This window comes from Hyposmocoma kahamanoa, unplaced genomic scaffold (genome assembly GCF_003589595.1).
Source record: "Hyposmocoma kahamanoa isolate Upper Pololo Valley unplaced genomic scaffold, ASM358959v1 87, whole genome shotgun sequence".
Classification (NCBI taxonomy): domain Eukaryota; kingdom Metazoa; phylum Arthropoda; class Insecta; order Lepidoptera; family Cosmopterigidae; genus Hyposmocoma; species Hyposmocoma kahamanoa.
This window is the reverse complement of record NW_020654422.1, coordinates 5,549,196-5,576,784: the sequence shown is the minus strand read 5'-3', so window position 1 is coordinate 5,576,784 and position 27,589 is coordinate 5,549,196. Positions and strand designations below refer to the sequence as shown.

General features: G+C 35.9%; 4 protein-coding genes across 7 annotated transcripts in view; 3 read left to right on the top strand and 1 right to left on the bottom strand.

Annotated features, from left to right (window-relative positions):
* The first annotated feature begins 4,026 nt into the window (after positions 1-4,026).
* Positions 4,027-7,748, top strand: LOC113235312. Its single transcript, XM_026470972.1, has 4 exons — positions 4,027-4,225; positions 6,484-6,672; positions 7,591-7,710; positions 7,742-7,748. Exons 1-4 carry the CDS (start codon positions 4,131-4,133, stop codon positions 7,746-7,748), a joined length of 411 nt encoding a protein of 136 aa, XP_026326757.1. The 5' UTR covers positions 4,027-4,130.
* A 7-nt stretch (positions 7,749-7,755) lies between these two features.
* LOC113235487 (sodium channel protein Nach-like) lies at positions 7,756-12,737 on the top strand. 3 transcript variants are annotated; one of them, XM_026471192.1, is made up of 7 exons: positions 7,756-7,881; positions 7,988-8,093; positions 8,503-8,676; positions 9,831-9,951; positions 11,480-11,585; positions 11,780-11,886; positions 12,537-12,737. In XM_026471192.1, exons 1-7 carry the CDS (start codon positions 7,763-7,765, stop codon positions 12,722-12,724), a joined length of 921 nt encoding a protein of 306 aa, XP_026326977.1. In that variant the 5' UTR covers positions 7,756-7,762; the 3' UTR covers positions 12,725-12,737. The 3 variants fall into 3 exon arrangements, with proteins under 3 accessions (XP_026326977.1, XP_026326978.1, XP_026326976.1); XM_026471193.1 differs by having other exon boundaries at positions 9,831-9,963; positions 12,580-12,737; XM_026471191.1 differs by having other exon boundaries at positions 9,831-9,963.
* Positions 12,738-15,374: 2,637 nt separating this feature from the next.
* On the top strand, positions 15,375-21,129 carry LOC113235276 (probable U3 small nucleolar RNA-associated protein 11). Its single transcript, XM_026470928.1, has 4 exons — positions 15,375-15,818; positions 16,677-16,802; positions 20,297-20,488; positions 20,914-21,129. The coding sequence occupies exons 1-4, from the start codon at positions 15,588-15,590 to the stop codon at positions 21,127-21,129; spliced, it is 765 nt and encodes a 254-aa protein (XP_026326713.1). The 5' UTR covers positions 15,375-15,587.
* Positions 21,130-21,234: 105 nt separating this feature from the next.
* Positions 21,235-27,589, bottom strand: part of LOC113235281 (neprilysin-4-like) — an 87,190-nt gene continuing 80,835 nt past the window's right edge. For both annotated transcript variants that reach the window (XM_026470935.1, XM_026470936.1), the window contains 7 exons: positions 27,099-27,202; positions 26,267-26,325; positions 24,831-24,879; positions 24,691-24,758; positions 24,439-24,572; positions 23,251-23,421; positions 21,235-21,700 (listed from right to left, as the gene is read on the bottom strand). In XM_026470935.1, coding sequence (XP_026326720.1) covers positions 21,524-21,700; positions 23,251-23,421; positions 24,439-24,572; positions 24,691-24,758; positions 24,831-24,879; positions 26,267-26,325; positions 27,099-27,202 — 762 coding nt within the window. In that variant the 3' untranslated portion in view covers positions 21,235-21,523. The remainder of the gene's footprint in view (positions 21,701-23,250; positions 23,422-24,438; positions 24,573-24,690; positions 24,759-24,830; positions 24,880-26,266; positions 26,326-27,098; positions 27,203-27,589) is intronic.

Genomic DNA, 27,589 nt, shown 5'->3' with positions numbered 1-27,589 from the left:
AGTTGTTAAAAACAACATATGCTAAGTTCCAGGAACCATAAGGTAAATTTGGCCAATATCAGGTGCAGGGTAATACGGCCAGTGGCTAGCCATACTATCAGACATTTCTTTTATTTTTGTTTAACTCACACTTTGAAAACCAGACAAACATTGGAAAAAAAACATAGAAAATCACACGCAAATGTCATCTACTTTTACTACACCAGCAAATCACGATAAATTAAACACCATAAAATCGATATAAACAGAAACATTCGACAAAACTTAATTAAATTTTTTTAATGGCGATCGGTCCTTCGGCTTTGACATTTTCGGGCGAATGGCGTATGCGCGGGAAAGGCGGCGTATAGGTCGCTGTTATGCGAACCCCATAACCGAACTACATGTTCGTTCGGTTTTGTACGCTACATATTTTTAGAGATATTGATATGTGGCCATATTAATCGGCTGACCATATTCGACTCAGGTACCTTAGTACAGATTCAGAAATGACATGGGCTCAAAACTTAATTTTTGGCCAAATAAATTTTGACGACCTCGGTAGTGTGACGGTTTACTATGTGGGCACTGGATGCGGAGGTCCCAAGTTTGATTCCCGGTGGGACCAATTTCGGAAATGAACTTCTCCAAATTGGTTCTTGTCTCTCATGAGTACCTATCAACTCATAGTACGGGGAAATCCTTAGTTTGAGACCAGGAAGTTGGTGTGGTTATTAGTATAGAGTTAAACAATGTTATTAACAAGATTCTTTTTTAAATCTCTTAGTTTTTAACCAAAAAGACAACATGAGAAGTTTTCAAGACAAGTACATTGTATTGTATATTTTCTATACATTTTGAAACACCATTAGCATTTATTTTACCATTAGCATTAGGTAAAAAATCTTTATTATTACAAATCTATCATACGTATTATTACGCATAAAACAACGAAGTATAAAAATTATTTTTCTCGTTTTCTCATGAAATTTTATTTTTACATATTTAATTTTACGGTATGTGGTTTATCTGATAAACATTTTAGTCCGCCTAGAACATGTTTTCGAGATTCCGTATCAAAATGTTTTTAGATATGTAGGCAATTAGCGGGTGGTAAAATGAATAGCCTGCATTTTTTACAGTAGATAACAATCATCTGACAGATCACGACGTTTCATTTGTTTCAACTCATATGGTCTCTATCAATAGCTTTTAAAGTAAACACGTATATAATGGAGCTATTTTAGCTGTGGACAAAAGTCATTAACAAGTAGTTAGTTGGTTCGATCGGTTAGAGTTAGAATCTTTTAACACGGGAGGTAGTGGGTCATTACCAGAAAATGATTACATGTAATGACGTTTTGATTTTATATTGCATTGTTATAATTATTAATACAAAGATCGAACACTCAGAAGAAATTCCTTCGATCCGGCCGGATTCGAACCGACGTCTTCTAGCTTACCGTGGCAGACGCTATACCAACTAAACCACGGAACGAACCAGCGGACCTCACGAATTTTTCTATGTGCTTGCATCGTATCTTTGTATTTGGTTTTTTCAACGACTTTTAGTCGTAGCGCCATCTATGAGAAATCTATGAAAGTTTTATTACCCAGTTAGATATGTATATTTACAGTTACCAGACCTGGCGAGAGATGTCGCTATTCACTGTATTTCAAATTTTTATTGAATTGATATTCAATAAAAATTTGTGAAATTATTCCACTAGTTTGTTATAATTATTAATACAAAGATCGAACACTCAGAAAAAATTCCTTCGATCCGGCCGGATTCGAACCGACGTCTTCTAGCTTACCGTACCAGACGCTATACCAACTAAGCCACGGAACGAACCAGCGGATCTCACGAATTTTTCTATGTGCTTGCGTCGTATCTTTGTATTTGGTTTTTCCAACGACTTTTTAGTCATAGCGCCATCTATGAGAAAAAGAGAAAAAAAAATATTTATATTGCATTTACAAGCTATGTTCTCCCATCTAGCGATCAACAGTTGAACGAAAACTAATTCGAGATGTTTATTTAGTTATTTAAAAGAGAAGCGACCGTATTGCAGCGGTATAAGATTTACTTTCATTTCTTGTAACAAAAATATATTACGATAAACAGAAAATTGAACATTTATTCAAATTAAATACAATCAGAAGTTTTGCGCAAAGTAATTGACGCGACCATAACGTACAAAGCGAGAGTGAAAGCGACCTCAAGTGTATGAAACTCCACGTGCTGTTGGCACACGTGACACGCTCACTAAGCACTAGTACTGTATTCTATTGTTCTGTGAGTTTGTAGGAATTAACATTCTTCCATCAGCGTTTTAGTACATTTGTGAAAATGTAATTTATGTTAAGAAGAATATAGTTTTTGTTAAGGAAAAATAGTGACAAACATTAATACGAGGAATTAACAAAAAATTTACTGTTCTTAACAATCGTCTTCACAAAGTCAAAAATTCATTTATGGGGCAAAGTGTATGCTTCTATAATATTCCAGTTGATATTCGTCATTTACGAGGTTTAAAATTATAGTGAAACAGAACTTCACACCGAAGATTTAGAGGGTTCAGTTTAGTGAAGAGCAACACCTAGAGTTTATACTCATTCTTCTCAGGGAAACCTGGGTTACGAATGAGTGGTAGAATTAAGTCAATGTGACGATTTCAATGGTAATTTCCTTACATATGAAATAAAAGATTATTTGAGTGTGAAACTTCGCCTACTTTGCGTGCTCCTATACATTCGGACTATAGATCCTAATCTGAAATTACCAACTGAATGTCCATGATGGTTGTTACTTGAACATGTTGTCGTGTTGCTACTACTATGGCTATACAGATGATTAAAAAAGATACTGTCTATTTTCCTTTGAATCACAATTTTATTTAAAAATTTAAAAAAATGTTATTGCTATTGAAATTTTTTCTATGATTCTAATTTTTCAATAACCAAGAGCAAGCGCATTCACAATGTATGTGTTATATTAGAATGTATTATAAATGTATTACAAGATGATTCATATACAAGTACTTAGCCGAAGGTGATGCGAGATTTAGAACGCTCAAAGACTCCATGAGGTGGATATCCTGCCCCCTGCCCACAGGTTGTGGGGCAAAAATAAACATCGTTTTTATTTTAATGAAACTTGACCCTGACAAGTTAAAAGCATTACAAGTGTATTTGATGTTATAAAAAGTAACAGTGCAGTACAATGATCTTATACACTCCACTGCTACATATAAGCCACCCCCTAAGCCCACCAACTCTCCCGGTCTTTCTTGGCCCACATCTTTCTCGCACCTTCCTCAGGTCACACATTAAACAATTTATTAAACAATTGCTGACTGGGTATGTAAATTTTTGATATTTTATTGTTATTATATATACTTACATAAGTTATAATACAGGGGCAAGAACAAATCAACTTTAACATTTAAGCTTTAAATTCAACTTTATGTAACTTGCGAAAAGAAAGATATGAGGAAATATATCGACTTTTTAAGTTTTCGCGATTGTTACACATAGGAAATGAACTTAGGTACTAAATATACTAGTCAGCCGTGACCTGTAAAGGACTTGAGAATTGGTTTGATTAAAAAACAAGTATATGAAAGTGCGTGATTTAAATCCGAAAGAATAGTTTAATTTATTATGAGAATATTTCAGTTCAACTATTTCATTTCAACTTATATAGTCGAGATGCGGTCACGTCACAGCTGTGCAGCCGTTAACAGCCTATCAAAATTTCGCAAGTGGTGCACAAATGGACACTCAACTATCGCAATGTGAAGCTTCGGTCCCACGTGGTTTTTAGAGCACTTCTAATCAACGTAATTGCTGCCGTGACGCAGTCTCAACCAAAACGATATTTTTGGAACACTTTGAGATGTCAAAAGTTATAACATTATTGTGGAAGATGTAGGTATTTTATATTTTTATTATAGACCAAGCTCGCTTAAAATAGTGCTTTTTTTAACATCCTATACAGTAGAAGTTATTATTCGATAGCAGGTACATTAGTCTATCACGCCCTCAAATCCGTAGAATGCTATCAGAAAATCAGTGAATGCAGACATAATGCGCCCTTCAAGAATCTTTGTCGTTAACAGTGTCAATACGTGATAGGAAACAGTGAAATGAAGAGTGCTATCGGCCGATGCCTGCAGCATTTCTTGAAGAATACTACGTTGCATGGTTTCAAATATATAATCTCCCCATATTATATAGATCGGTGAGTGTTCTCTGTCTACACTACATTTACAACAAGACATTCAGTTTTTAGATATTTCTTGGCATGATTCGTTCAGATAGAATGATTACACTACGGAGATCGACTTGAATTTCTTTTAGAATAAACTAGAACGGACTATTTATAGAATATTATAAACGTTATTTTCTATAATAATACTAAACAATTTAGGTCCTATAATATCTGAAAATAATTTCAGTTCTACTTATGAAGTAATATATGTAGGTGATAAAAATAATTGCTGTCAATTTTAGACGTCTCATGGTTTTTTCTAAAATTCTGAAATTGGATGACTCCGCTATTCGGCAGTTACACAAAGATGTGATGGTTTTTGCCACAAATTCCTACAAAAAATCCCCACTGGTGGGGATATTAATACTTTATAAAACTTTATTCCACAAATCCCCGCCGCGTAGCAAGTAGGTACTACGTTGGTTGGATAATGTTACAGCAACTCGATTGTGGGGCCGACCTATTTCCTCATTTTTTTTGGATTTATTTGCGATAAGAATATCCCAAATTACATTAAGTTGAATTTAAATCTTAAATGTTATTGGACCCAGTAGCCGCCTTTGTAAATACCGCGAAGTTGTGTGGTAGTCTCAATTTCCTAATAAACTTGAAAATAGGTACCTACTGTTATTATTTAAACATATTAAATCATGTTTAAGTAATTATGACCATCAACTTATGGTAAGTTACATATTCATTAGCAATTTAAAAATATCCAGTGTCCACATACCCCGTCTGAAATACCTTGATAATTGCTAAAAGTGTAATAGAGTGTAGTGTATAGGTAAACAGCTATACTATAACATGTTCCTGAGTTGTCCTATGAATACAGCAAATTTCTTTTTATAGTGTCAAGCACACTTACCTTAAGTTTTAACTCGTTATATCTTTGAGCTTCTTTAAAATAAACACAGCGTTTATTTTCGTCAAATGAACGAGGAGATATCAGAGAAAACTTGGATTCATCAAGCCTTGACGGGTAGACGGGGGATGCTCTACACCTCATAAAATCTGGGCTCGTAAAAGACTCACCATCTTCCATACATACATAATCATCATACGTTTTGGCCCGCTCGTGGCGTAACTTAGGTAATACGAGCGTAAACGGGCAAAAAAATAAGAAATTGGACGCGCGTTTTTCTAATATTTACAAACAATGTGCGTTGCAAGATTTATTATTAGTATTATTACTTTACATTAGCCATGCGGAAGAATGATAGAGAATTGTAACTATAAAAAATGTCTGTGTTTCTTTTGTTATTTGTATTAGGGGTTAAAGTATGAAATTGCCGTTTCGCACTGAAAAATTAAAACAATTTTTTTTAAGATTAAATATATTTGTTTAATCAAAGTTTTTTCCCTTGTTGTCTATACATTTCTGCCATGTAATCGGAAGGTCATTTAAACCTTTGCGATAGAACTCTGGAGACCTGGACTCCACAGCTGTGTGAAGGGATTTTTGTACTGCTTCCTGGGAATTTTATTTCCATACAAAAAAAATCAAATTGCGGGAAAAAATGGTAGTCGGTCGGGGCGAGGTCCGACGAATATGTAGGATGATGGATAATTTATATCTGCAGGTCTTGTAGTAGTAAAACTGTTTCTCAAGCAGTGTGAGGTGTTGCGTTATCAATTTATCATAGAGCAATAACGGTGAAGCTGTTTTGCTGCGAGTTCCGTCGTCATTATTCAAACGCCATATGTCATATTGTGGGTATGCTAACATTAAACCATGACGTTTCGTGGTAGTTTGATACGGATCGCCTTCGATCATTACCTTCAATTCAACGTTATTTACATTTGTGACTGGTCTTCCTCGTGGTTCTTTCTTCAAGTCGTAATTTGCCGTATTGCCGGCGTTTGCCGTATTTGCGTATGCCCTATCCTCTCCAAATACAGCATTGACAGTTTCTGCTACGTTAACTCCATGTGAAAATTCGTATTCGAAAATTAGGTACTCAGATTTTCGCTGTATCTGTCTTCATGTTAAAAGCTGAATGTAAAAACAATTGAAAGTCGAACAATCAAATATCATGTTTTTTAAGTTAAGCATGTTTTACTTTTCGTGTGAAAAACGTTTCACTCTGAAATCGGACACCATACAGGTTTAATTTTAATTTAAAGTGGCCAGTAAAATAAATCGGCAATTTCATATTTAAACCCCTATTATATAAAAAAGTAGATGAGTTTTTTCATACTCAATTGACATTTTTCACGCAATACCCCAGCATAGTTTGGATCATGTGGTGCATCGTAAGCGCAAGCTGCGCAGGCGCACTGTTCGCAGTTTTGTGGGCGCGTTTTCTTCAAGTGCCGGCTCTGCTTACCCTCCAAGCTCAGGATCTAGTTCAACCAATGCCCTTGGTTGGCATCTGCTTGACTCCTCATACTACCGCTAATGTTATCGCCCAAAGTCTGTAAGTTGTTACATTATACTTACTCGCCATCCCCGGAGAACAAAAAGATAACTGCCATTATCACAGTTTTAGTGTTATATCATATTTAAGATCTTTAGGATCTTTATACATCTTTTCAATTTATTTTCGTGATTTTTAAGCAGTTACTTACGGAATAACAAAATAATACACATTCCCTACCCATGCCCAAGTGCACAAGAATAAGGTTATATGATAATATTAAACTTAATGAGTTACGTTTCTTAATATGACAAATGACAATAGTATTTTATTCTCATTTCAAACTGTTCGGGCTGTTCGTATAATAAAGCAAAATAAAGCAAAAGTTGATTGTCATACACAACGAGAATAAAATGATAATCCACAACATTGACTTACAATTATATGGACGTCGGGTCCGCGCTAAAAAGTGTCCACACTTGTAAGGCGCTAAAATCGTATACAGAGCGCGACACTCCGCTTTAGTCTTCATTTGTTCTACTGACAGCGCGATACTGCGATGACATTACAATTTAAATTTCGAATAGGTTGACTTGGGACATTTTTTTCGTGGTTTTTGTATTAGACCCGTCGTCCATTTATTTGTAAGTCAATGATCCACAATATAAATCTGACATGATGATTGACTTTGACTATTTATTTGTTATTGAAATATCTCCATTTTGGCTTAAATTACGGCTGTTTCATTTATAATTTAGAATGCACAAAAAATATTATTTCCTTAAAGCTAACTATTAATCTACCTACGTTCAGTATTTAATAACTTATCAATGAAAACATGTTTTTTATTTTTCCGGAAATATTACTTTGTTGCGATTATCATTTTGTACTCCGGGGATGGCGACTTCTACACTATACTAAGTATGAGCTACATACATAGGTAATAGAGCTATTTTTTCGCTTTCATTTCTTTTTCAGAACCGCCAATACTTCAGCATTGTGGTTAACAAACAATACAGACCTAGTCGCATTTATAATACAAAAATTACTAGAAAAAAAAATTACATCAAAAGGAAATTTGCTTATATTAGAAAATTTGTTAATATCTCACAATATGACATTCTCGGAGGCAATAATGACCCACACGCCAATGTGCAATGAGCTAATGTTGAGATGTCGACTACAAGATAATATGCTGCCGTGTAGTCACCTGTTTCAGAAACAACTCATCGCCTGGGCTGGGGCATGTTGTGTTATGTCCTCAAAAACGTAAGTTTGTCTTATCTTTATATCTGTTCTATTTATTTTCAATATTAATACATTGGTCAGTAAAGTGTACCTTGTTTAATATTTAATTGAGTGTCTGCTATTTCAGAGGCACGGAAATAACAAAAACCACGTCACGGTCAAAAATATCGCTTAATACGATATTAGATGTGGTGTTGAAAAACGTCCATGGGAATGATAGTTATTATTACCAGGTGAGTTTAGGTAATTATTTATTTGCAAGTGTGCAGATTGTTAAACCCTCTAACAAACATCTGGAACAAATCATAAGACCTGAAACTTTTCTGACACGCTTGGCTTATCTTTATGAGACAATGGTGACCCACCCTGCAGGGGAAAGTATCTATATTAATCGAAACAGATATTTACTGACATAGTGTTAAGTTAAAGTATTTATTGTAACCATAGCCATGGGTACATAATCATGTTAAATGTGAATTACTGAGGCAACCATGCACGAACGACCTGATAATCTCTGCCTAATTGTTATTGTTTTTAAAAAGAGTTTTGTTTACGAAATCAAACCCATTACGTGTGAGCTGCGGAAACAGCCAACATCATTAAAAGAACACCGCAATGTGCATTAAAACATATATTCTATAGTTCTTCTCGAAGTACTCCAGCGAAGACGCCAGCGCCGTGTCAACGCACCCCATCGACAGAGGCCGCTACTACATCGCACAGCTAAAGTTCACTTCCGTGCAGGACAAAGACGCGGACAGACTCGTCACAGGGTCTTGTGTCGCTGACCAGGGATATTCTAGGACAAAATGTCAGGTAACTAATGGAATTGGTTAATCGGTGCTAAATATAGTACCTAAAACTTATCTGTATCAATAATATTTTATTTTTGTCGGACAATCTAATTTAGTAACACCGGTTTCTCCATACATAACGTCTGAAAATTTTATCCGAAAATGCAAGTTGCCATCGCCGAATTCCTTGCCATACTAAATATTGCCTACTGACCTACTGCTAATACTGCTATTTGACTCCTGTGAAATAACGACCATGTTCCGTATCGTTTAAATTCTACGAATTTGTATGGCGTGGCGTGGACAGTGAGGTCGAGATATAAGTTTAATTATGCTGGGTTTCCACGGTCCGTGATTTCAAGAGCCGCGCCGCGCCGATTTTTACAGGCAAGCTCGCCCCACAGGCGAGTTCAGGCGTCCTTGGGCCGACACGCAGGGTGGCGTCTGGAGTGTGGCGAGAGCTCTAATGGGTTTGAGCTGCCATTCGAAAATATCATGTGAAGAAAAGCATAACTATTTTTGCAGCCACTTATATATTGTGCAGTGGACATAACTTACTTAACAAAAAGAACCACAAGAAAAACCGCCAGTGGGTGTTATCATTCAACAAAAACAGGTCGGGATAAGTACTTGAATTGGACATACGCTTTATAGATTCATACTAATCATTCAAATTAACGCTGTCAAATAAGGAATAATCGCCAAACACCGATTTACCAACACATCGCGGATCACAGGCGGATCTCGTGGGCTCGCACAGGCGATCTCGCGCGCGCTCGAACGGCCCTCTTCCCGCGGTGTGGGGCGCGAGGTCACCGTGCCGATGCATGACCGGCCGCCTTCATAAAACGTTTGAAATTTATTCCCGGTTTTCTTGTTATTTGCTATAATTTAGCGCAGTGGAATTGAAATGTACTTATGTAATAAATTAGAAATATAGATACTGTTTTTGTTACGCCTCAAAGTAGGTTACGTAGAATTAATAAATGTTTTTGCATTTTTATGGATTTGTATTTAATTACAACTTTTAATAAAAGCTTTGTAGCTAAATATTTTGGCCGTCCTGAATAGCAGTCAAAACAGTTATACCTTTCTTTGTCACGAGGCGAGCGAATTTGGTTTTCAATAAACAATTCATGTTACAAATAAATTTTAATGATATAATGTTGTTTGTAGATGAACTGCCGTGAACAAGTGTGCGGCTGCTCCGACCCTATGCACACGGAGCAGTCCATAAATGACGGCTTACCTACCTGCAGTGTTACCCAAATGCCATGTCATGCCACTGTCAAACTAGGTCCGCATCAAGGCAACGAATTTTACTTCTTATACTATTTAATATAAGAATGGAAGAAAACGTGACGTAACGTGATGACTCGATCTGTATCTCAGTTGGTAAGAATGGTCGCCCCGTTGTGGCAACAGACGCTGGTTCGAGTCTATTCAGATTGAAGGATTTTTCTTTGTTGATCTCGATCTTTGTATCAATAATAATAACAAACTAGTGGAGCCTATCCATAAAATGCATAAATGTTAGTGTAGTAAACATTTTATTATATTCAACTAGATAAATAGTGGTAACTGCATGTTCAGTCTACCAAGTCTATCTGAATATGAACACCGCCCACGTACCGTACCCTACAGAGTATGACAAGCGCCAAAAAAAACGTTTTTTACACTCTCCCAATGTACATAATATTATTATAATAAATTTTTATATTAATGAAATGATAGCAAATTGCGACCATATTGCGACGGTCACACATTTATTACGTAGCGGTGGCTCACTACCTTCTGTCTTGTCATTGTAGCATGCTATCGCGTGTCATCGCGCGAGTCATCATATTATGGTGTGTAATCGCTTACTTACAAATACGTGACAAGCAATAATCAGGCGGTATATAGGCTGATACTTACAAAACTACCTTTGACTTCAGCTAAATTTCTTGCTTAAATTGAGGCAAATTTCGTTAAGAAAAGCTTGCTTGGTTTGCCATTTTTGCTTAGTCGAAGACAAAGTTCGTTTTGTAAACCCTAGGCTCCCAGCCCTAGATGTGTTCAAGATGCACTATATATGTATAAATAACACATGTCGCACCTTTACAGTGAAAGTGACCCAATACAAAATTTCTACTTACCGGGAATAATACGCAATTAAGATTTAAAGTTGTGACATTTTCATTATATTTCATTTATTAGGTACTCTTGAAGTACTAAAGTTTGAGTCTTATAAAATAATGATGAAACATTCAGCTTTACAATTATTTTAATATTTAACAATTTAAAAATAGAATTTACGAAAACTAGTCGCCGGTCACTTTTTAACTTTGCTTTTTTGTTATCATTTGACGTACATATTAAGAATAAAATCTCCTTAATTTTAACCAGCTAAACAACGCGTTATGGCCTTATCAAGATTAAATTATCGTTTTAATTGTAAAAGAAAGTCCTTAAAGTAAGGACTCGCGTTTGTAAAAATTTAATGATTTTTTTAATGACGATTTACGGAACGAAAATGGCTTAATTGCTATCTCGTCACTTTTTGTGTGAGTGGCGGCATTGATATTCTGACGCGGGAGTGGCATTTTGAAATTGAAAGAACAAAATGAGACAGTTCCATTTATTGAATCATTGCTATTCGACCTTTAATAGGTCAGTTTCAGATTAACAACCTTGTGAACAATGATTTTTAAAGTTGTTTTACGGTGTAAACTCATTTTATTATTTTTTTAATTGGGTCACTTTCATTGTAAAGGTGCAATGTAGTTTACGCTGATCTGATAATAGTTCTATTTTAAATCGGCTTCAACTTGAATAATTTACAGGCCAGGACATGTGCGACTGCAAGCCTGCGTGCAAATTCGTTTCATCGAATATAGCGTTGCGGGCACTGGCGTTACGGGATACGAAATATACTTTTGACTCCTTATTGTGCGTATCATTTCTCTAAAGTTTAATCTAAGGATAATCGTGACAAATTAAAACAAATTGCCGTCCGGGCGCTAGACATTATATTTGTAATGTTGAGTCTCGTAATTTTAGCTACAAGTCATTCACATTTATGAATATTTTAGAAAAATATAATTATAGACTTCTAAGATTATAGAGTTATGTTTATATTGTAGTGCGGACGTGAACTACTCGGCGTCTGTGGTGCTGAGTCTGCGTGTCACGATTGGTCAATCCAAGATCTTCAATCGCATGTCCACTGAAACCTGGTTCACTTTGCTTTGTTGGTTGCATTTTACTGTATATATAAAGAATTTAATGTTTTGACATTTAACCGTTACATTAATATTTGGTATTAAACTAGAGAATTCCTTATACTTCCCATGGTCATCAAAGTAAGAAAGGCCTGTAATAAATAATTAATTTTAAAACATTTTACAACCTTAGTGGCCCGACGATTTGTAGTAGGTACCTATATTCATATTTTATCAGTCTCGTAAACTAATTATCACAATAAAATAATCATCTGAATAAACTAAGATTTTTCCAGTACTTACTCGTATTTGAAATATTCGAATTATCCGAATACGCAAAGCAATCGTATTCAGATTGTAGAGGTTATTCTAGAGTCACTGATAATTGATAAGAATGATAATAATCTATATTATTTAATCATGATTGTTATAAAGGTGATAGCCGATGGTAATTAAAACAGCCAACTCTGCTGAGTGTGTGACGATCAGAAAATTTATTGTGAAAGAAGATATGATAAATAACAGAGACATATGATAACACATTTGCCAGATATCCGTATAATTCGAACATGTCCAGATTGTAAACCTTAATTAGAATATATTTTATTGTGATGATGATTATTGATCTAAAGTGAGGAACATGACAACAATAGTCCCCTTTTGTTTTGCAATGTTACAGGTACGTTGGTGGCGTCGTATAATATGTTGATTTTCCTTTCTAGCATCGTTGGGTGGCGTTTTCAGCATGTTCCTAGGCGTGGGCCTATTCAGCGCACTGGAACTATTCTTTTTTTTAATTGTCAGACTGCCTCTATCTATTCGAAGATCATTAAAAATGGACAACTCTGTTATAATTCTACATGCTAAGTAGTATTAATCTTATCTAGTATAATGTCACATTAGTGTGTTAAAGTAAAGTTTTTGAGTGAATTATCTTTCCTTGTTGCATTCTATCGTTTGTCTAGAAATCTATGTTCGGCAAAGCATTCAACTCCATGACAATTAACACAACTACAGTTATAAAGTCACCAAACCACTATTTGAAATGTATCGGAAAACTGCCCAACACTAGTACTATCTTTTTTTTTTGTAATGCCATCTATTTTTTATTTCATATTTTAATAGCCAACTAGAAAGTGGCGCTACTGTAAAAAAAAATCAGCGGCTAGTTTAGAAAAATGGCAGAACAGTGAGACCACATTACTTTTTTCCAATACAAAATAATATATTATTCTAGGACAAAATGTTGTTTTCGTCGGGGTAAATACAAATTATCATTACAAAGGCTATGTTTTATAAAGTCTAGCATCTATTAATACAAATAAAGGCATAAATATTTTTTTGGTTTTATGAAATCTTAGGGTCGTATTCCAGAACTCTACTCAATGCTCAAGTCAGAACTTGAGTATGATTTCAAGCACTAGAAATCATACTCAAGTCCTGACTAGAGCAGTAATTAGAGTTCTGGAAGACGACCATTAATATCGGATATCTACGCGAGCCTAATATTGGAATCTGATATTAGGATACTTTTTAAATGAGAACTTCAAAGCTTTTCATTATTTAATATATTTTTTATGTTCTATAAAAAAAAAATCTAATATTTATATTATAAGTTGAAAATAGATTTTTTTATATTTGAGTTTTTTTGAGAATTTTAAAGTTCCTTTATGATCTTTAATAGATATAAGTTATTTTTTTAAGTTTAAGTCTTGCTCCGACCCTCGATTCCATATTTGCAAAACACAAATTTGTACCTTAATAATTGGAAAATATAGATGAATATGCTATAGACGAAAAACATGACGCGTCGCGACGCTTCGACTCTGCCGCAGTGTGAGTTGAGCCTATGTGTGAGACAAGTTTGAAATTCCGAAACGGAATTCCGATGGTATATGGTCAATTTCACATAGGATGGTACTGTCCAGTGTTGCCAGACTTTTGAGAAGTTAAAACCCCCAAATGAGTTATTTTACAACTCCCCACAGAATCCCGAACCAAATTTGTAATTCCCCAGACATTGACTGCCTCTGTGGCCGAACGGTTACCATGCCGCCACGCAGAGGTCCCAGGTTCGATTCCCGGGTCGGGAGAAATATTTATATGGCCTACATTTATTTCTCTCGTGAGTTTGGGTGTAATTTGTGGTTGTCTATGTGTGTGTCCATAGCACCCACGACACAGGGTTTCCCTAGTGCGGGGCTATGTTGAGTGTGTGCGTTATTATTATTATTATTATTTTATTAAGTACCCTAAAATTGCCTTTTCCTATTTCAAACACAGCCTAAATATCGACGAGTCGCCGATCAGCCGCGCGACCCCTCGAAGTAGCATAAATAGCGATAAATCGCCTAATGTGGCGCCACTGGTACTGTCACATTTCCAATTTTTACATTACACGCATATTATTTTTGTTTAATCTCTCAACGGTTTCAAAATGAAAGTTTTGTTACAATGTACTAAAAACAAACAATAATTGTTGCAGTTGTAATTTTAAGTAAAAATTACAATATATTACCATAGACAGAACATTATAAATAAAAATAATTTACCCCAATTACTTGATGCGTAAAATGGAATATTTATCGGTAGAGATTTGCACGATAAAATCGATAAACTGAATCGGCAGTCATATATCTCGCGTCAGTATGAGTGAATACTCCTTGTATGCTGGTAAGTTTCTTTTGTTTTGAACGTTGCGTGAAGTTTTTGGAGTAATCGTTCAAATTTCGTTTCGATGCTTGATTATGTTTTATTGCCACCTTTTTGTTTGGATGTTTTGTTATTCATTTTTTTATTTGTTGTGTAGTTTTTTAGTAACTTAACAACGCAATAATTGAATCTTTACATTTTGTATAATATTTGTTCTTGAATAATTGTCTCCAAATCAATTCAATCTTCGTTACAAATCATCTCGATATTTAAATCGATTTTTTTCATTCGACTTCGCTACACCTATAAAAACTTTAAGGGTCGTATTCCAGAATTCTACTCAATGCTCAAGAAAGGACTTGAGTATGATTTAAAGCATTCAAAATCATACTCAAGTCCTTGCCATTAGGGTCGTATTTCCAGTGCTTGAAATCATACTCAAGTCTGCTCAAGTCCTGACTTGAGCATTGTATACTATTGTGACATACCCATCTGTTACTGTATGTGGAAATTCAAACTAATATTAATTCGCTTTGGACCTTTTGGAGGGTGTCGTTTTTATTTTGACTTTCAATTATTTTGTAAAATCTAGTTAAAGTGGAATAGGATAGTGCTATTGTGCCCTAATCGAAGATTAAAACGCGAAATTATACGAATCTCGAACTAAAATACCCGTTTCGGCCCATTTTAAGGAATCCAGAGTCAATCCAAGCACGCTCCGCCTCAAATAGCCTATCCTCTTTTTGGTGACCATATTTACAGAAACATAATTAAACAAAGATATGGCTCAAAGGACTTATATCCAAGTCAAAATTATTTAAAAAAAACTAATATTTAAAAAAAGTAGTCTGGAAATCAGAGCGCCCCGACATGGTCTATGTAATGGGTAATGTTATGAGTAATGCATATTTTTCCGAAGTGATGCGTGATATCACAGTACCCTGTCGCGTGATATCACCTTTGTAATATTACTCACATTACTTACACATGTCTAGGAAATAATAATAATAACACACACGTGGTGTATATTTGGAGTTTTATTAATGTTTAATCAAGAATATTAGTAAAATTCAATAAAATGTCGTCGTGGAGGAAGGCCGCGAAGGCCAATCAAAAGACTCATAAGGAGAGACATCAACCTGAGTCGAGGAAACACTTGGGGCTCCTGGAAAAGAAGAAAGACTACAAAAAACGTGCAGAAGATTACCATGAGAAGGGCGAGACACTTAAGTTGCTGCGTAAGAGAACGCTGGACAAAAATCCTGATGAATTTTACTTTCATATGATCAATTCTCGAGTGAAAGATGGGGTAAGAAAATAACCTCTACATGGAAACCCAAACAATTAACAATAATTTTCTTATTTCGTGTTGCTTGCATATTCTCCTCGTTAAATAATATTTCTAGTATAAAAGACCGTTTACATGGGGCCAATCGACAATCCATATTCCATTATGCTAAGCCATTGTGTAAATGGAGACAATCCATTATGGAGTGTCTCAAGACCAGCGATAAAGACATTCCATTAAATTAGAACGATCTCTAATTTTTTGGGCCTACTAGTACCCCGCCATGCATGCATTGAATTGGCTCATGTAATGGTCTTGTGTGGACATGCGTCCTCTGAGCCTTTCCATTGCCTTGCCGTTTAGTAATGAACCTAGAAGAAACTGACTGTAATACTGGCTCACATGTAGATAGATGTTGTGAATTTCGCATATTTCACTAGACTGGCCAAGTGTAAGTGGGCCATATACACATATTGTTATTATTATTAGGGTGGCTTAATTCGGGGACTATGCTGCCCCTCATCACTGCGACTATCAACCTGATATATTGTGATCATCACTAGGTAGGTAACCTACCTATTGTGTGTGTGTGTGTGTGTGTTATGTCTACCTTAGTACCTACTAAAGTAGACATAACCTTTCTTTATATATTTTTATTGTCTTTTAAAGACAGGACTCTTTCGCACAAAATAAAAACAACACAACTTGTCATTATGAGGACTCATTATGTAAGTAGTTTCAACAAAGAACACGAAAACTTAAATCAAATTCAAAACAATTTACAGACAACCTACGTAGAAGATGTGACAGCATAAAGGTTTTCCGAAAGGTTTTCTTCATTTCCAGCCACTTTCAAAAATGTTTATTCATGTTTATTAGGTGCATCATGAAGTGGAAAAAGAAGATGAGCATTCTCCTGATCAGATCAAGCTGATGCAAACTCAGGACATCAAATATATAAATATGAAAAGGACTATTGAAAGTAGGCGAATTAACAGGCTTCAGGTAAGTGTCAGAGCTAACAATTTAAGAAATATTTTATGTGTGTATAAATATTTTTATAAAAGACCTATTTTTTTTTTTTTTTTTTTTTTTATAATAACGCACACTCAACATAGCCCCGCACTAGGGAAACCCTGTGTCGCGGGTGCCATGGACATACACAACCACAAATTACACCCAAACTCACGAGAGAAATAAATGTAGGTCATACAAATATTTCTCCCGGCCCGGGAATCGAACCTGGGACCTCTGCGTGGCAGTCCGGCGTGGTAACCGTTCGGCCACCGAGGCAGTTAAAGTTTATAATCCGGCCGGACACCAAATGTTAAAAACTGGGAAAAATTCATAATCAGTATGCGAAATAAATTGATCTATTGATTAAATATGATAGAAGTAGGATAATATACATATACATAATATTATATATATATATATATATTATATATATATATATATATATATATATCGCACCCTTAGTAATATAAGGGCACAATCCAAAAAAAGTAGATTTTTGGAAAATCGCGTATTAAGATTCTGGATTCCTACATTACACCTATTTTTTCAAATAACATGCTTATGCCATATAGTACAAAAAATATAACAGAAATATGCAGTTATTTAAGTTTGATCCCATTTATTATTTAAATCCCTATCAATTCCCAAATTTCCCAAAAATCTACTTTTTTTGGATTGTGCCCTTATATTACTAAGGGTGCGATATATATATATATGATAAACAGAAACTGACAATATGTTTGTTACTTGAAACTGAAAGAACTATGAAGTTCCTTGGACTTCACATTGATTGATGCAATGGGAGGAACAACTTCAAATAATATGTAACAAGCTATTGAAACAATCATACACTCTCTTGAAATTATCTAGAGTGGTAAACAAAAATGCTTTACGTGTACTTTACCACAGCTATGTAGCTGCTACACTCAGATATGGTATCTAATTTTGGGGTAATAGTAGCAAGATAATATAAGTTTTTCGAGCTTAAAAGAGGTGCATAAGGGCAATCTGTGTACTGAAACAGACAGACAGTTGCAGAAACTATTTTCGAGAACAAAAATTTTGCCCTTGCCTTCATTGTATATCTATGAAACAGCCTTATTTTAACGACAACTTCAACTTTTTCCAATTATAAGAGCACGACGTCCTAACCAACTGTAAAACGTCACTATTTGAGAAGAGTATAATTGTAATGGCACCAATAATCTACAATAAATTGCCATTACAGTTAAGGCGAAATTAAAATTTCGCGGAATTTAAGCGCACGTTATTTGAGTATTTAATTGAAAAATAATTTTATATGTATGTAAAGGAATTTTGTTAATTAATTTCACATTGATTTATTTATTATTTATTATTGAGATGAATGTGACTGTATGACATTGATTTATTTACATTGATTATTATCTTAATTAAATTACTTTTGTTTTGATGTCCTAACTGTTGTAGATTTTAAGACTTGGTTTTTCACTGTCCTGTGAAGGTGAAAGCCTATAATCAGTGATTAATGATTATTATTATGTTATTATTATTTCGAAGTATTAGACAAGTATAATTAATAATAATAGTATAATTCGTATGCCTTGATGGTACGTCATGGCGATCATAAAAGAAATGTTATCAACTTTATTGTACCTAGATGACGAATAAAATGATTTGATTTGATTTAAAAGTTAAATAACGTTATCTGCAAATTTCAATAAAGCCAAATTATTGTGAATGAAGACCAGTTGTTCTGCATTAAGTGGTATAAATTGGTTCTTTTTAGTTTCATGAACAAGACCAGCTTCAGTGGACAGTTTTTCACTATAAACTCTTGCAAGCTGTGTTAAATTTTAAGTACTACTTGTTTTTGCCAGACGACCAAATGAAAGGATCGTGATCACGATCATTTTGAACCGTCTTCAAATACAATGTGTACTATGTAATAATGAAATGTGTAAGTAGATTAAAAATGTTTTTTGTTAATCTGGTATCAAGCCTTAGAATCAATTAGATAACAAACAAATTGATAAAATCAAATTGAATAAAAAATTATAACGGGCGTATCAAGTGCTAGGCTTATATTTATAACAACTAGAAATTTTAATATATCCAAAGAATGATGTAATTGCTTTTTTACCTTCTCCACGTCGAGAAATTTGTTGTGAAAATTTGAGATTTTTTTCACTGTTAAAATTTTTCTGTTATGTATTTGATTGTATTATCGAAAAAATAATCGTTTTTAGAAAAACCAAGTGACCACAACAAATCAAATCGTCAATGTGAAAGTGCAATCATTCACTAATCAATCAATCACGGCCATGCGGGTTGTAAACCGGCCTTGTTTACGGCAGTGGGGGTGATATTCGACGGCCGGATATCTGGCTATCCGGCTAGGTGCTCGCCGGATATCCGGTATCCGACCAAATCACTATCCGTTTCATCCCTAGTCAGGATTCTAGGCTGCGATATTTGCCCGCCCCAATGGGAAAATGGCTAGAAGTGGGTGGTGTATGTGGTTTTTGAGCATCCTAATTTATACAAAGCTTATTTTTTTCATTATCTACCATTGACTTACAATTATATGGACGTCGGGTCCGCGCTAAAAAATGTCCGAACTTATGGGGCGTTAAAATCGTATACAGAGCGTCATTCACGCTCTAGTCTTCGTTTGTTTGACTGACAGCGAAGCAAGCAAAATTAGACAGTACTGCGATGACATTACAATTTAAATTCAACGTTTTAGCTTTTTCATATTCTATGACATGTCACTACGTTTAAATAGGTTGACTTGGGACATTTTTTTCGTGGTTTTTGTATTAGACCCGTCGTCCATTTATTTGTAAGTCAATGTTATCTACTGTTGTTTTCTTTCCTGATGAATGAAAATTACAGCTACAGTTCTAAAGTCTGTTACCGTTGTGACACTGTAGCTATACATGTATGTATGTAGCTATACACTATAGCTGAAGTCGGCGAGAAGCGCTAGTGCGTCGTGCATTTGTGTGTACTTCTCCGCAAAAACCGTTGCGCTGGCGCTGCGCTGACACGACGCCAGCACGGCGTTTACCCGACATTCGGTAGTGTTCGGCAGTCGCTCAGCGCTGGCGTTGCGTCGCCGCCATGCAGGCGGAGCGTGCGCTGGCAAGGCGCTGACGCTCAAAAGACGCTAGTGTGTGTGTGATGGGTTTCTTAGTTTTGAAGTAACATAACCTAGTAACTAAAAATTAGAATATATTTAGGGGTTTCCTTAATATTGCATAAAATAATGTAAATTAAATTATATTATTCTAGTCTATAATCAGTACTCTTTTGCAAAACAGTACTGATTATACACTAGAATACTGTTTTACAAAAGAGTACTGATTATAGATGAGAATTCAAAGAAAAACTGTTTTTAGTTTCTAAACCTAATACAAATTAAAAAAATTGTTTATTGTTTATTTGCTTGTATATACTAGTTATTGTCACTTCATCATTTGTACATTATTTGTTTCCAGTCCGAATTGCACATGACAAATATAGGAGACTCTACACCAAACACACACAACTTCTTCGTAGATGAGGGTGAGGAGAAACAGTTTGACCTGGTGAAGAGGCTGGACACGCATCTTTCACTGTTGGGTAGGAAGTCCAACAGGCCCAGGATGTCGGATCTTAAGAAGATCAACCTGCCCGAGGTTGATGATGAGGTTTGTGTATTGCTTGATGAAGTAAACGTTTGTACTTAGGAAGTCAAACTTTGTACTCTTTTATCTTTCAAAATATGTAATTTAAACAAAGAACATTGGGTTTATATAATGAATAGAAGAAGAAAGAGAACCAAGTGTTTTGGGTTGATTTTTCAGAATATATTAAAGTTCAGTTATTAACAAGGTCATATATAAATATAAATCTATTCAAAGAATACTTAGCCCTATCTGTATTATAATTTTGATAGAATCACTTCCTTAAAGCTATTTTGACCTGATGCTGAATCAGTTTGCCCATGTATAACCATACATTTTTGTAGAATTAGGCCATGAATGTTGTACTCCAAAAGACTATTCATCTTTGAGTACTTCAAATTTAGTAATGTAACATTTCAAATACTTTAAAATAACTTTATTCTGGTTAGGTTCTAGAAACTATTAAGAAAAAGAAAAACAAAACCTACAAGGAGATAGCTACAAGGATAGACAGAGAAAAAGAACTGACAGTTATCCAACAGAAAATGGAAATAAAGCGCCACCTACAAGACAGATCTGCCAAAATCATGAAGCCCAAAAGAGTACAAAGGGGAACCAAGATTTCTGCGCCAGTGTACAAGTTTCAATTTATTAGGAAGAAATAAAACTTATCTGTTAAATTGTATTTTCACTTTTATTTCACAATTTATAATAAATAGTTTGTTATTTTTGTTTTAAATGTCATGCACTGGTGTTAAGGGGAAGTTTTGTTCATTTTTTATGCTTCCATTTGTAGCAATTTTTTGAGTTCGTTCCTCTTTACTTCGTTTAATATTTCTACATAACACAGCACAAAAATTTGCATTGCTATACTTAAAACAGATAGCCTATCATTAAAACAATTATAAAATAGTGTAAATGCGAGCCCGTAACGTTGAGTGCATCACTATAAGTCGATATAAAAATATGTTTGCATTATCTTAAACCTAAGGCGGTAACTTGTAGGTAACCTAGAGAATAAATGTCTTTGGTTCTCTTATAACTAACATCACATGACGATCACCATAGTATGCACTTATGTTCAGGGTTCATGGGTGATCCTTTTGGACATTGCCAAGCTTCTGCAAACTCCTTGGAGTTGCTCAAGGTCCCAATTACTCTGATTTTGTTCGGGCTATGCACCCCTTCTACTATTTTGGATTTTAAAGCCCCCATTGTTGAGTTGCCGCACCATATCTGCAAATATAATTTTATTTATTTATTTTATTTTTATTGTAATGGTACAAATTACAGAAAACAGATTACAGTATTATTTTCAAACAAAATTATTTTAAAAAGAAACAGTAAGTCTGCATTCCAATTATAACTGTACACAGCATTTAGAAAACTGTTGTGACTGTGCAATCTTATGAACAAAAAACAATAATAACAATATAGAACAATTTTAAAATAGAAGATTTCAAAATAGGTCAAATGAGCCGTTTAATGATGGACTTTTTGAAAATACATAAGACGATAAAATGGTACAGCTACATATCAATGACGACGTCAGCGGTTCAACGGTTGGCACTGCGGACGCTTGGTGCGACGGTTCCGGATTCGATTCCCGGTAGCACCAATTTGGGGTAATGAACGGGTCTCGGTGTTCCGGGTAGTGCCCCGGAGTGAATTCTGTTGCTCTTGTACTCATACTACAGGGCTTTCCCTAGTTTGAGACCAGGCAATTGGTGTAGTTGTCTGGCACATTATTTTTATTACGAGTATAATCTATGCTAAATATAACCCTTTGGACATTACATTATAACGGCGCCCAATTCTCTTCTTGCTCCCAACCCTATAATAATAATAATAATAAAATTTATTTATTTCCACAAATTACAAATAGAATGTGATTTGTTTGCAGATGACTGGTCAGAAATATTGTCAGAATGTTTGCGTTATTGTGAAAAGGATTCTTGAAAGGTTCTTAATCTTATGTAATTATTTTGAAGTTGTTATATACTGTGTCTTTATATAATTGCTGTAATTGGCACGTCCTTAATAATTCAAGTAAAAATAAATAAATAAAAAAACCGACCTCTAAAGTTCGTGGAATTACATCTATTTGCCAAGTTTATTGCAATATTTTTTTCAAATCTAAATGGGACCAATGTTGAGGTACCCTCTTTCCGACACAAAAAGAGTCGTCAAATTTATTTTTATTTATTTTTTGTTATTGAATTGATATTCAATTCTTTTTTACGTGAAATTGCTCCACTAGTTTGTTATAATTATTAATAGAAAAACTTAGAAAAAATTCCTTCTATCCGGCTGGATTCGAACCGACGTCTTCTAGCAAACCGTGCCGGACGCTATGCCAACTAAAACACGGAAAAACCAGCGGACCTAACGAATTTTTCTATGTGCTTGTTGAATCATCAAAGTCGGTTCACAAATCTACTCCTCCTACGTAAAGTATCGTATGTCGAAATTGCCAAGTTTACAGGGGAGCGTTTTAAACTTCTGAATTAACTGAAATAAGCATAATACGTGACTAGCATTTCTCAGTTTTATTCGGCAAAACTCGTTACTTACATATAGTATTATAAAATTGTAGATATCGGTTAGATGATATCTCTATGTGAGTAACTAGTGAATTCAGAACTTTATAATGCTCCCCTGTAAACTTGGCAATTTTGACATACGATCCTTTACGTAGGTAGGTAAAAAGTCGACTTGAGAACTTCCTACTTTTTTTGAAGACGGTTAAAAAGATGGAAGTGTAGAAGCAAAAGACGGTAACATACCTGTGCGAAGCCCAAGAAGAAGAGCTGCTCGGGCTTATAGGTGGGCAGGCCGGGCAGCGCGTCGCGGCGCGCGGCGGGGTGGCGCCCCGCGAACAGCGCGTACGCGTTCAGCGCCGCGCGCAGCCCGCCGTTGTCGGCGATGTTCTCGCCCTGCGTGTTGAACCCGTGCACCTGCGAGCAATGAACGCCAAACTTTCATGGGCGATTGTTAACAAGCGAGCGTGTCGACTTAGGTGTTGATTTAGGTAACTCACAAATTAGAAGGATATAGTAGGAATCAGATTCATCTTCTCGCTCAGAAACCCATCTGATTTCGAGACTACCCGATTGGATCGATTCCGGTTTGAATCAAAATCAGGACGATGGTAGTCGGATTAGATTCAACGTCTTAAGCGCGTTCCCATTATGTCGTAACGTTTTATCTATCGTTAGCGTCTAGCGTCACTATCGTGACTGTATCGTGGACGTTTATTTTATCATTGAATGACTCGTCGAACCTGATCGTGACGACAATTTATTGGTTCACGGCAGCCGCTTTGTCGTTTACACGATAGAATCGTTTATAGCTGCGATTATTTGTCACAATTCTATGGTGACGTTTTATTTATTGTCTGACGACTGTCATTCTAGCTCCTCCCGTTGTCACGACAGTATGTCGTCGTAACGTCAAAACAGTCGTGAACGACAGTGTTGCCGTGTCGTGTTGTTCTCTATGTAAACAACTTCATTTAAATATACAAGCCACGACACTTTAAACTGCACGACTATCTGTCCTCACGACATAGGTAATGGGAACGCGTCCTTAGCTGTGGCAACTGTTAGTTGTGCAATTCACAATGGGAGGTGAGCGTGCTAACAGCTCCGGTATTTATTAGGACAAAAGGGTGTTGGTAGGTGCACCCGGGGTCGCTCACCCAAGCCACTACCCTTTTGAGCACCGGATGAAGTCTGTGTAAACGGGCTGACCTGGGGTCAGAACCTGACTGAATTACGTCACTGTATAGTCAAAACTTAAGTAGAGAGATGGGCCTGCCGACAGGAAACAGCACACGCAGTGACAAATCTTGCTGCTTATAGATGTCAAATGCATTTTTTCATACCAGACTAGAGTAGACATTAAATGAGAGAAGGTGCAAAAATATTTATTCGTGAGTTGCGTTGCCAGCTGAACAGTGAAAAATAACTTACGGTGTAGTTGGGTAGCTGCGGCATATGGTACTTGCTGTACTGGTCGATGATGCACTGGACCTTGCCATGGTAGTGCTCCAGTGTCGCGGCAGACCACCACTGCTTCAAGTTGCCCTCTTCATCGTAGCGGCGGCCTAAGCATGATTTTTAGAGGATATACTTATTAACAAATACACTTATGTCAACGAAAATTAACCACCCTTCCCATTGAAATTGCCAACTGTATTTATGACATCTAAATAACCTCCTTACCTTGGTCATCAAATCCGTGGGTGACTTCATGACCCATTATGGCACCAATAGATCCGTAGTTGATTGCTCTGTGAAATGCGAATAATTTTTAAAACATATCTAAGTATTAGCACAAAAACAAGTCAAGAAAAAATGCTTACTCAATTCCGTTTCCGTAGAAAGGTGGCTGGAGTATACCAGCTGGGAAGGCTAAAAGGAAAACATTCAACATTAAAACCATTCTTACCGTTAATGAAGTTATCTATATTTATATAAAAAATAAATTAATTTATCGAGTTCTTACGTTTTCGCGATTGTTACTCACAGGAAGTGAAAGTATTTTTCCGGATTTAAATCGCATATACTTGTTTTTTTTTTTCAAACAAACCAACGTTTCGGGCCCTTTACAGGTCCCATGGTCACGGTGGACGGAGGTGGTACAGTCATCAACCAGTTATGTCTAATATTAATGCAAACGAAGCGAAGTATTTGTACCCGCGTCAAAGAACATATAGCTAATGTCAAAGACCGTCGCGGAAACAAGTCTGAAGTCTGCGAGCATGTCATGGATAAACCTATACATTCAAAGAAGTTTGACAAACCCCAGGTCCTTGCAAAGGAAGTCCGTTATCTACCCAGGATGCTGCGAGAGGCCATTGAAATTAAAAAACATCCAAACTTCAACAGGGAAGATGGTTTCTCCGTACCACCAGTTTGGGATCCAGTATTTCCTCTGATGAAAAATCCCAAACAGACATAAGACTGCAGTACTAATTAATATGTTTTAATATAAATTAGGATGGCAATTAGGATAATCCTAATTGCCATTATCAATTAATAATAAATGTAACTTAATAAAAATTTATATTGTTAAAATAAAATAATTTGTGAAATAACGTAGCGTAAATTTGAATGCCTCTTTGTAAAATTAAAATAAGGTATCTATTTAATTAATAACTTTTTAACTATGTTGAAAAAATCGGGTGCTTTACATCAATATTAGATATAACTGGTTGATGACTGTACCACCTCAGTCAACCGTGATCGTGGGACCTGTAAAGGGCCCGAAACGTTGGTTTGTTTGAAAAAACAAATACACGCGATTTAAATCTGGAAAAATAGTTTCATTTCCTATAAATGAATTTACTAATTCTTTCATAAGTATATATCAGTAACAACATATATAGCTTTTTTTATAATACTAAGTGACAGGACGAACAAATCGTGCACCTGGTGTTGTCAATACCAGTTGCAGTGCCACTCAGAGCTTCAAGGTGCCTTCTTCATATTATACGCTTATGTAGCGTCACTGTGACGATGCGGCTGCGCCAGTGCTAATTTTTTAATTTAACATTTGCAGCGTCACTGTCGTGACACGCACACGCCGCTTTTGCAGTCACTATTAGTTAACAAAAATTAACTGAAGCGTTACAGACGCGCGGCTGTCGCGCCTACAAGCTGCTAATTTGAAGGCGCCGTTAAATCTGAAAGACCTAAGGACTGCCACTGCGCCCGTCACTCTGAGACATAAGTTGACAAGTCTCATGTGCCTGTCATTTGACCACCTTCGTAAGACCATAAAGAAATCGATACTTACTGACTGAATTTAATGTAGCTGAATAGAAGGCGTTTACAGTAGTCGCTGTGGCTACCCATCTGGAAATAAAAAAAAACTTTTCATCCACCTTTTTTGGTCCATGATTGTATATAGTTCTTAACATTTTGTTCAGTCAATTTATGTTGTTTGTTCCTTGTAGAGTTGGTCCTGAATAAACTAATATAAAGGAGATCTGTGCATTTCGATTGTTAATATGTATATCAGTTTACTATCTATATGTCACACATAATAGAGCCTTTATTGCAATGTTTGAGTACATGCGTAGGTATACGTATACATAAATATCTAAATTCAACTGTTTCATACATTTTAAACGAGCAGGTCGAAACATTTTGTACCATCGTCAACGTCCTTCAGTCGAAAAGAAGTGTTGCTGCAGTGGTATTTTTTTATTGGTTTTTACGGCCCTGGGCTGTAGTGCTATGCTTTAGAGGTGTTGCTATAGTAGCTAAAAGTGGTGTCGTATTTCACGTAGGTCACTGCTACAGCACAGCTGCTGTTTTTTTCTTTTTATTGTATTACATATTTTTTGTTATGTATGTGTGTCTGTAGATCCAAATAAACGTTTTATCTATCTATCTAACTAGCTCATATAATATTACTCAATTGCCGAATCTTATGTAATAATTATGTACTTTTATCTAAGAACTCGGGACCACCCACAAGGTGGACCGATGATCTGGTGAAGGTTTGATAAATCCGCAGGATGCAAGCAGCACAAAACCGGTCATTGTGGCGTTCTTTGGGGGAGGCCTATGTACAGCAGTGGATGTCTTTCGGCTGAAATGATGGTGATGGCTTAAGAACTTACCGATTCCTATCTGGTTGTTCTCGCAAGGTGTCAAAAGACTTCTTGACAGCCGACCCGGTTAGTTTCAAGTACGTCTCGAACAAATCTCCTTCCACCACTTCAGCCTGAAAGTTGGAATGTCTTTTTTTATGATATTAAGTAATGAGAGGAGTCGTGGGCCTGGTGATAAGCGACACGCCTGTCCATAACAGGCTCACCTAAACACTAACCTTAGGGAGGGTCAATAGAAACAAAACTTATGTAGAATAATAATAATAATAATTACACACACACAAAATAACCCCGCATTAGGGAAGACCTGTATCGCGGTGCCATGGACACACACAAATTACACCCAAACTCACGAGAGAAATAAATGTAGGCCATACAAATATTTGTCCCGGCCCGGGAATCGAACCTGGGACCTCTTCGTGGCAGTCGTTCATGGTAACCGTTCGTCCACAGAGGCAGTGACAAAGATATGGGGCTGTCCATAACAACCGTGGCAACAG

Bases quoted from the DNA above. Each gene is read 5' to 3' on its own strand.
- LOC113235312 (XM_026470972.1), top strand. From the start codon at position 4,131: ATGAAGAGTGCTATCGGCCGATGCCTGCAGCATTTCTTGAAGAATACT. The intron at 4,226-6,483 runs GTGAGTGTTCTC...GCAATACCCCAG, and splicing joins TCCCCATATTATATAGATCG to CATAGTTTGGATCATGTGGT. The intron at 6,673-7,590 runs GTAAGTTGTTAC...TTTCTTTTTCAG, and splicing joins AATGTTATCGCCCAAAGTCT to AACCGCCAATACTTCAGCAT.
- LOC113235487 (XM_026471191.1), top strand. From the start codon at position 7,763: ATGTGCAATGAGCTAATGTTGAGATGTCGACTACAAGATAATATGCTG. The intron at 7,882-7,987 runs GTAAGTTTGTCT...CTGCTATTTCAG, and splicing joins TGTGTTATGTCCTCAAAAAC to AGGCACGGAAATAACAAAAA. The intron at 11,586-11,779 runs GTGCGTATCATT...TTTATATTGTAG, and splicing joins TATACTTTTGACTCCTTATT to TGCGGACGTGAACTACTCGG.
- LOC113235276 (XM_026470928.1), top strand. From the start codon at position 15,588: ATGTCGTCGTGGAGGAAGGCCGCGAAGGCCAATCAAAAGACTCATAAG. The intron at 16,803-20,296 runs GTAAGTGTCAGA...ATTTGTTTCCAG, and splicing joins GGCGAATTAACAGGCTTCAG to TCCGAATTGCACATGACAAA. The intron at 20,489-20,913 runs GTTTGTGTATTG...TATTCTGGTTAG, and splicing joins TGCCCGAGGTTGATGATGAG to GTTCTAGAAACTATTAAGAA.